The 10,073-nt window shown below is 44.6% G+C and overlaps 1 protein-coding gene across 5 annotated transcripts in view; it reads right to left on the bottom strand.

Annotated features, from left to right (window-relative positions):
- Positions 1-5,342: 5,342 nt before the first annotated feature.
- The window catches only part of usp37 (ubiquitin specific peptidase 37), a 55,038-nt gene continuing 50,307 nt past the window's right edge, over positions 5,343-10,073 (bottom strand). For 4 of the 5 annotated variants that reach the window (XM_059647582.1, XM_059647584.1, XM_059647585.1 and 1 more), the window contains one exon: positions 9,397-9,605. In XM_059647582.1, coding sequence (XP_059503565.1) covers positions 9,512-9,605 — 94 coding nt within the window. In that variant the 3' untranslated portion in view covers positions 9,397-9,511. Of the gene's footprint in view, positions 9,606-10,073 lie in introns of all 5 variants that reach the window. The other variant, XM_059647583.1, reaches the window with a different exon arrangement.

Genomic DNA, 10,073 nt, shown 5'->3' with positions numbered 1-10,073 from the left:
AAAAGAAAGGTATTGATACAGGAAAGATAAACAAATTGTGAGAGGAAGGGATGGAACCTAAGAGTCAATGAGAAAACAGAAGGGCTGTGAATGCACCATAAGATTTGGAGCAGAATTAGGCTATTTGGCCCATCGAGTCTGCTCTGCCATTTGATCATGGCTGATATATTTCTCAACTCCATTCTCCTGCCTCCTCCCTGTGAGCCTTGATCCCACTTGCTAAACAAGAACCTATCTGTAAAATAAAACTGAAAGAACTGTGGATGTTGGAAATCAGGAACCAAAATAGAAGCTACTGGAAAGCTCAGCAGGTCTGGTAGCATCTGTGGGATGAGTCACCCTTCCTCAGAATTGGCAGTTTCTATTTTAGTTTCTGATTTAGAGCATCTGCAGTTTTTCCCGTTTTTAATTCCTGGAAAAACTCAGCATGTTTCTAAAGAAGGGTAACTGGATCTGAAAAGTTAGCTCTGATCTCTCTCTCCCACAGATGCTGCCAGACCTGCTGAGCTTTTCCAGCAACTTCTGTTTTTGTGCCCATCTAGCTCTACTTTAAATACACTCAATGATTTAGCCCCCACAGCCCTCTGCAGTAATGAGTTCCACAAATTCACCCCCCACTTCTGGCTGAAGGAATTCCTCCTCGTCTCAGTTCTGAATGGTTGAGGGGTGATAGATTTAAGACAGATGTCAGAGGCAGGTTCTTTACTCAGAGAGTGGTAAGAGCGTGGAACGCCCTGCCTGCCAATGTAGTTAACTCAGCCACATTAGGGGCATTTAAACAGTCCTTGGATAAGCATATGGATGATGATGGGATAGTGTCGGGGGAGGGGCTTAGATTAGCTCACAGGTCGGCGCAACATCGAGGGCCGAAGGGCCTGTTCTGCACTGTACTGTTCTGTGTTCTATGTTGTCCCTTCACTGAGGCTGTGCCCTTGCGTCCTGGTCTCTTCTGCGAGTGGAAACATCTTCTCCACACCCACTCTATCTAGGCCTCTCAGTATTCTGTAAGTTTCAATCAGATCCCCCCTCATCCTTCTAAACTCCATCAAGTACAGACCTAGAGTTCTCAACTGCTCCTCATATGACAAGCCATTTATCCCTGGGATCATTTTTGTAAGCCATCTCCAAACGCTCTTCAATGCCAGCACATCCTTCCTTAGATACAGGACCCAAAATTACTCTCAATATTCCCAGTGCGGTCTGACCAGAGCCTGACACAGCCTCAAGAGTACATTTATGATCTTGTTTTCTAACCTTCTTAAACTAGCTGCTAACTGAACCTGCATATTAACCCTAAGAGAAACCTGAACTAAAGAGCAAAGAACAGTACAGTTCAGGAACAGCACTTTCGGCCCACCAAGCCTGCAATAGCACATGATACCTGTCTAAACTAAAAACATTTTGCCTCCATGCAGTCTATATCCCTGGCTGTTAATGTCTCTGTCAACCTAGAATATTGTGTGCAGTTTTGGTCTCCTTTTCTGAGGAAGGATACTATTGTTCTCGAAGGAGCACAGTGAGGGTTTACCAGGCTGATTCCAGGGATGGTGGGACTGACACGAGGAGAGATTGGCTAGGTTGGGATTGTTTACGCTTGAGTTCAGACAAATGGTTGCAGGGCGGGGCGGGGGGGGGGGGGGGGGGAGAAAGAGACTAATAGAAACTTATTCTAACAAACTGGAAGGGGTTGATGCAGGGAGGATGTTCCCGATGGTGGGTGTGCCCAGGACCAGGGGTCACAGTCTGAGGATTTGGGGTAAACCATTTAGGACGGAGATGAGGAGACATTTCTTCACCCAAAGAGTGGTGAGCCTGTGGAATTCATTACCACAGGAAGTAGTTGATGCCAAAACATTGAATGTATTCAAGAGGCAGCTGGATATAGCACTTGGGGCAAATAGGATCAAACGTTATGGGGAGAAAGCAGGATTAGGCTACTGAGTTGGACAATCAGCCATGACTTTGATGAATGGCACAGCAGGCTCAAAGGGCCGAATGGCCTCCTCCTATCGTCAATGTTGCTATGCCTCTTAAATGTTGCCCTTGTCCCTGACTTTACTATCTCCTCTAGCAGTGTATTCCAAGCATTTAGCATCTTCTGTGTAAAAAAAACCCTGCCTTTCACATCTCCTTTAAGCTTTCCCCCTTCTACCTTAAACCTATGTCCCTAGTGTTTGACATTTCCAGCATGGGAAAAAGATCAAGTATCCGCACCCCTCATCCTTTGACATTCAAATAAAAACAAACCAAGTTTGTCCAATCTCTCCTCATGGCTAACACCCTCCAAACCTGGCAACATCCTGGTAAACCCTTCCTGTGCTCTCTCTGAAGCCTTCATATCCTTATGGCAGCATGTAGTCCACAATGCTCCAAATGTGGCTGAACTCAAGTTCTATCCAGCTGCAAACACGACCTGTCAATTTTTATACTCTGTATCCTGACTGATGAAGGCAAGCATACCATATGCCTTCTTGACCATTTTATCCACTTCTGTTGTCACTTTCAGAGAACAGTGGGCCTAAGCGCCTAAATCCCTCTTATGTTGATGTGATTAGGGTTCCTACATTTACTATAACACATCCCTCTGCATTAGACCTTCCAAAATGCATCACCTCACATTTGTCTGGTTAAATTCCATCTTCCATTTTTCCATCCAAGTCTCCAGCTTATCCAATACCCTATCTAAGGTGCTGCTTGGCTTGCTGTGTTCATCCAGCTCCACACTTTGTTATCTTGTATTCTCTGCCAATCCTCTTTCCTATTCACAAACTTAATCAGGCCATTGACATTCTCCTCCAAATCACATTTATATATATTACAAACAACAAGGGTCCCGGAACTGATCCCTTAGAAACACCACTGGTCACAGATCACCAGTCACAATAACACCCTTATTTTTTTGGGGGGGGGGGGGGGGGGGCGCAGGGTGTTGCATGGAGTGGAATTGATTCCCTCAGAGGATTGTGAATCTGTGTAATTTATTACCCAGAGTGAAGGGATGCCAGGATATTGAGTACATTTGAGATAGACAGATTAATTATTAATGAAAATTAGTTATAAAAGTTACTGATTAAAGAGTTCCATGGAGCAGACGGGAAAGTGGAATTGAAGGCAGAGATAAGATCCATGATGCCTACTCCCAGTTCTTACGCAAAGTTGACAATGCTCATTGTAAATTACAGGCAGACCCAGCTTGTGAACAGATTCCATTCCAGACTCTGTTTGCAAGTTGATTCGTACATCAGAACACAACGCAGGACAATATAAAGGAGCTGATTGAAATGACAGGCACTAACTGCCTGTCAGATCGTCAAAATTACACCCCTGAATGCGATTACGATTTGCATCACAAGTAGAGAGGGTGGTTTAGAAAGCATTGCTCAGACCATTGAGTATGAGGTGGGGTGTTATGTTGAGGTTGTAAGGACATTGGCGAGTCGCCTCGTTATAGGAATGATATTATTAAACCAGGGAGGGTTCAGAAAAATGCCAGGATAGTGCTGGAACTGGAGGGCTTGTAAGGACATGAAGGGCAACTTTTTTAAAAAAAAAAGTAGTTTGTGTGTGTAATGAACTGCCAGATGGAGTGACGGATGAGTACAGTTACAGCATTTAAAAGACATTTGGATAAGTACATGAATAGGAGGTTTGGAAGGGTATGGCCCAAAACAGGCAGGTGGGAGCTGTTTAGTCAGGGAACAAATTTGACATGGATTAATTAGACCAAAGGAACTTTGACTCTAAGTTTGTTGTTCGAAAATCAGGGATTCCCATGTGTGTGCTTTCACCAAATGACCAACCTCACTTCTTAGTCCTCTTGTAATATAGAAACTTTTAGAAATGATACCCGTGTCCAGCAGTTTTTGTTTATTCACTCACAGGATGCGGGCACTGCTGGATAAGTCAGCATTTATTGTCCATCCCTTCTTGCCTTCGGGAAAGTGGTGGGTGGGAATTCAGTGTTGATGGAGCTGCACCCATCCCAAGTGGGGAGTATACCATCACACTCTTGACTTGTGCTTTGTAGATAGAGGACAGGTGTTGGGGATTCAGGAGGCGAGTTGCTCATGTAGTATTCCTCGTCTCTGACCGGCTGTTGTAGTCAGTGTTTACGTGGTGAATCCAGTTGAGTTTCTGATCAATGATAATCACCAGGCCGTTGATAGTTGGGAATTCAGTGAAGATAACGTATTTGAATGCCTTTTACTGGTGATGCTCAGTGCCTGGCATTCTACAAATGTTACTTGCCACTTGTCATTCAAACATGGATACTGTGCAGATCTTGTTGCATTTGGACCCAGGCTGCTTGTGTTTGAGGAGTCACGAATGATATTGAACATCATGAAATCAGTGAACATCCCCACTTCTGACCTCATGATGGAGGGAAGGTCATTGATGAAGCAGCTGGAGATGGTTGGGCCTGGGACACTACCCTGAGGAACTCCTGCAGAGATGTCCTGGAGCTGAGATGATTGATCTCCAGCAACTAGCATCCTTGTATGTGCCAGGTATGATCCCAACCAGCAGACAGTTTGCTTCCTCATACCTACTGATTCCAGTTTTGCTCGGGTTCCTTGATGCCACATTCCATCAAATACAGCTTTGATGTCAAAAGTTGACACTCTCACCCCACCTCTGGAATACAGCCCTTTTGTCCATGTTTGAATCAAGGCTGTAATGAGATCAGGAGCTGAGTGGCCCTGGCAGAATCCAAACTGGGTGTCACTCAGCAGGTGCTGCTTGATGACACTTGCCATCACTTTACTGATGATAAAGAGTAGGGGATGGGGTGATTGGATTTGTCCTACCTTGTGTGTAGAGGACGTACCTTGGAAATTTTCCACATTGTCAGGTAGGTGCCAGTGTTGTAACTGTACTGGAACAGCTTAGCAAGGGGAGCAAGTTCTGGAGCACAAGTCTTCAGTACTATTGCTGGAATGTTGTCAGAGCCCACAGCCTTTGCAGTATCCAGTGTCTCCAACCATTTCTTGATATCGTGTAGAGTGAATTGAATTGGCTGAAGACTGATATCTGTGATGGAGGAGACCCAAATGCATCAACCACTTGGCACTTCTAGCTGAAGATTCTTCAGATATTTCAGCCTTGACTTTGTCCAGCAACTCTCCAGATTGGGAATGTAATGTATTGCTAGTGACAGTGTCTGTGCAAGAAGTCGTTCTTAGTTGGGTAATGCATCAAGGTTGCCTTACTTTGTAAAGCAGAAGTTCCAAGGTGATGCAGTAGCATTCTGAAACAGGGTGAGATATTCCGTCCCTCCCACAAATACCTACTACTCTTGTCTGAAGCTCACCTGAAATTTTAAAGCAGACCAACTCTTTTTTTGAACAGAATCATCTTTTATTGTCACAATCTCTGCGTGAGCTGTGTTTTTAAAAAAAAAAATCACAGGGACAGCAGCAATCATCACAGGCAAAACCGATCTGCTAAAACACAGAAAAAACACTTCAAAACACACGGATGCTGCTCTCAGTCACACTTGAAGGAAAAATGCCATAGATTCTGAGCAAAGGAAATCAAACATACCTAACAAATAAGGTTGGGGCAGGTTTTGTAGACAGAGCCCTTTTGACAAAAAATGTCTATCCTTTGTGAGAATTATACTTTTCTCAGGCATGAAATTAATTTCATTCACGTACATAAATATCTGGATATATTATATAAATACAAGCAGTCATACTGGATTGGTCCAGCCACAGAGCAGGCCAGAATCAAACAAAACAAACAGTCAGCAAACAAGCTCATCACAAACTCAAAATCCAAACAGCTGGCAGCTCAGGCTGAATTTAGAACATGCCACAGCTGATGCTGCATCATACTGCCTCTGGCGATCTGCAGATGCTGTTGTTTCCAAGGAGGGGCACCATCTCACTTAGCTTCCAATCTGTGCTTGGCCTGGGATTGCATTGTCGGCCTTGACACTGTTACGGTTTTGAATCTGGAGAACAGGTAGCCCTCGCCAAAACCAATTTGGCATCGCTCCTGCAGGCAATTACCCATACAGGAGACAGGGACTTTGCAATCTTTCTCTTTGCCTCAGAGAAAATCCAGAACACCTGCCGCAATCTAGTTGAAGTTGGAAGGGGAGAGGGGGTATCTATTTCAGCCCTCCCCTACAACTAACTCACCCTTTCACCATAACCTACAACAGGTTAAAAGAAAAAACATTTCAGAGAATCCTGTCTTTTTTTTTTAAAATTAAGAGATCCACATAAGCAATTGAGTGATTGCTAATGAAGCCATTTCCCATGGTATATATCCTTATCGAGGACTTCTACAGGTACGGATATCTGATAATAGGAGAAACATTCACCAAATGCATCTTCCCAAAAAAACAGCTACTGAGGAAGGGGAACAGAGAAACCTGTGTACAGGTAGGAACGGAGTAATCTGTACTGAGTGATGGAGTTATACAGCTAAACCTTCAGTCCCTTGTCTAAGGTGTAAGTTCTGAAAGAACGAGAAGACAGAGACACCAACCAAAGGGGATCTCCCTGGGATTAGTAGTCTCCATAGAAGAGTGTAGTCATCGAAATTCAGCCTCAAACTACAAGCCTGACTGAGAGAGTTAGAGGATTGAGGTGGTAGAGAGGGCAAGGAAAACCTGCACAAGGAGGAAGAGATGGTGAGAAATGTGAACCTATGAAGGTTATGCAACGTAGAAGAATATTGGGAAGCCTGTAACGAACCAGCCTGACCAGTACCAAGGAAATGACATTTAGGTTCCTACCCAACGCAAATCTAACTGACACAAGGAAACCAGCAGTTTGCAGTTCTCACTATCAAGTGATTAATCCCACAGTATCTGGGACTCGGCATCAAAATTCAATAGTTTCAGAGTGAGGAAGGCTAAGTGGTCTACTGTGGCTAGGCAGGACCCTCTCTGAGATTCAAAGTGTTGGATTGAAGGATCAGGCCAGGAAAACTACAAGTAAGCCTCCTGAATCCAGGTCCTGAGTAACAAATGATGTATGGTAATACCTGGATTTATTTGCTTTCCGATCACCAAGTCCCTTCATTTGCTAGAGAGCACAGGGTCTCTGACTGGGTGTTACTTCGCTCAAGTCAAAAGTGATGGAAGAGGGAAGCAGGAGAAGCGAGGACTAACCTGTGCAGGCTCTGCTGTCTATCACGTACATTGTTAAAATGTTTTCAAGCCAGTGACTTGGTAGCTCTTCATGTCTGATAACCACAAACTGTGTTACTATGACTGTGAAAAGGCAGCATCCCACCAAGTCAGGTGTGCGGGGGAAGAGAACTGAACATTCAACTGACTGGAGCCGGTGAAGATCTAAAGCAACTGGAGTTCTAGAGGGACCAAGCATGCATTACACTCCCAACAACCTCCCCGCCTCAAGCAACTGCCATTGCCTGACCATCAGAATCCTTCACTGCTGAGACAGTGTGACACTGACCACCACACCCCATCAACAGCTGGTAGTCCCCATTCCTGATGTCTGTGGAATGGACTGAGCAAAGATGTTGATGCAGAGAACTTAAAACACCTACCAGCACATCTAAATAACAGACCAGCAGAATTTGTTGATCCCCAATGAACAAAAGCTCTTGGTGTAAGGCTCACCCAGGGAGGTGGTTTTGGAGTTGGCAGATCTTCATCCTTTTGTCATTCTCTAAATTAATTATTAAGGAAGTAGAAAACAGTTCTTTTTACAAGACCATGTTCCTTTAAACTGAGAGCAACTTGAAAGGTTGGGTCTTTCTGGATACTGTTCAAACAGACAGCCCTTATGCAGGGCGACCTGGGTATATAATAGTTGTAGTTAAGACTGCACTGGGGCACTGGAGTACAGGCCAGATTCCGGAGATTGAATTATGGTTGCAAAACCCATCGAGTGCAAAAGAATGGGCAGCAAGTACCAGCATGGTCCTGCTGTAATGATGAGATTTGTCAGTGATAAGGGAAGTTCCTCTGATAGGAACTCCAGTGGCAGGGTCTAGGTCAACGTTATCCAACATCTCTGGGTGTGCTTCGCTGCCCATTAGATCAGATCTAGCAGTATTTACACTTAGCAAAAAACTATCCCTCCCACACTCCTGACTACCAAAAAAAAGACAACCAGCAATCTCTTAGCAGCTGTGAACTTAAAGCACAAGCTAGTTTAGAAATCAAAGACCGAGGCTCACACTGAGTACTCTGGTGATAGTAGGTACTTCTGCCACAGAAAGCGTCAACAGTGCAACATCTCATTGGTGCAGTAGATATGGCATTATTTCCAAAAAGTTAATAATTTATTTGATGCTTTAACTGTACAAACGTTGCGCCCAGCGCCCAGGTAGGAGGAAAGGACAGAATCTCAAGGAACTTAGACCTGCAGTGAGAAAATCCCTTAACTGATGGGGAATTGTTGCTATTTTTGACCACCCTTCACACTCAGAGCAAATTCAGGGGCCCAGTTTCTGGTTGTAATTGGATAGAGAGCAGCTTTGGGAGAAGAGGCACAGTGGAGGAGGGAGCTGTTTCCAGTGCATGAGCCTCAAGAAGCAGAGGGGTGGGGAAAATAAAGTGCAATGTGAGGTGGCGAGGCTGAAATTTAGGCTTATCTCTCAGCCTGACAAAGTGAGGCAGCAAGTTACCAGCAACCAAAACACAAACTTTTCTTTATAAAAAAACCTTTTCACTCAGGAATAGTTTCAGGTCAGGTAAGGACTTGAGCTGGTATGTGTTTGGACCAAGAATTCAATTCCAGTGCAACTGTTACTGCTACAACTTAACCTTGAAATTAGGGAGTTCTCCACTGTCTCAGGGAAACCGCTGTCAGGGCTCTCTGTGGAGCTGTGAGCTTTCCGAAAAACATGGCCACTTTATAAGTAAGGCAGGAGAGACTAGCTGGGGGGGGGGATGGATCTTAACAGTACAAGTAGTGTTACTGTGGAGGGTTTTTGACGGAACAGTGATGCCACAGAAACTACTTACGTGAGACCATCAAAAAAAAACTTACATTTTATAACTAGACTATAGAAAAACCAAACCTAACCCTCTTTAAGCCTAAGGTGAGAGTGTCACGGGGAGACCTGGGTCAGGATCCACTCTTCCTTTTCAGTTGGCACACACAAACCCCTTCGGGGCAAGAACAGCAACTTTAGAATCATATATTATATTTTTCTCCTGCTTTAAAAAAACAAACCCTTACTTCGAAACAGTCTCATGATACAATTTCAACTTGAATTCCTTGAAAATCTTTGGAAATAGTGACAGATTGACACCTGTACTTGTCCGGGACTCCTGTAATCTTCTGGGACATCTGGCTATGTTAGGAACGAGTTCATCGCACTATCAACTCGGAGTGCCGACCTTCAGCACCATTTCCTGGCTTCAAAAACCAAACAAGTGAAGGCCCTGGATTACTGCAGCCTGGTGAAGATCTATCACTGTTTTAGGAGGTATTTATCCCCGGACGAGTTGTAAATGACATTCAGTCCCTGGTAGTGTACTGCTAGCAGAACTAGCTTCCACATGAAAGTCCATGCATCGTCACAGAGGTTGCAACACAGGCCTGCTGGAGTCCAAACCCACTGGTTGTGAGCACTTCTCCTCCTCCTCCTCCACCAACTCTTCCAGTATCTCTCTATGTGGCAAAGTAGAGCAAAAAGAGATTAGTAACAGAGCTGTCCCCGGGCTAGTGTCATACATGAGTAAAGGAGTCTGTTACAGTAACTGCCTCCAACTTGCACCACAGACAAACACACCAGGCATTTCAGGGCAAGGCAGGAGCCCCTACTTAGCACTGTTATTGTTCTCTGCCAATACTGCTCTCTCTCAGGCTCAAGTTGGCAGGAAATATACAAATATTTATCATTCAGTGGCCACAAGTATAGGATCAGGATAGGGAGCTGCTGCAGTGACAGGTATGGGATTGGGGTAGGAGGATCCTCCAGTAACAAGGGATTTGGACAGGGAGTTATGGTAGTGACAGGTTCAGGGTGGTGACTGTTTAGTGCAATGAACAGTAATGGATTGGGGTGAAGTGGAGGGACCGCGTTACTGCACGAACAGGCATAGAATCAGGCGGTGGGCTTGAGGAAGGTAGTCAAGT

Source organism: Stegostoma tigrinum, chromosome 7, assembly GCF_030684315.1.
Source record: "Stegostoma tigrinum isolate sSteTig4 chromosome 7, sSteTig4.hap1, whole genome shotgun sequence".
Lineage (NCBI taxonomy): Eukaryota > Metazoa > Chordata > Chondrichthyes > Orectolobiformes > Stegostomatidae > Stegostoma > Stegostoma tigrinum.
The sequence above is the reverse complement of the archived record's forward strand: the minus strand, read 5'-3'. Positions and strand labels throughout refer to the sequence as shown.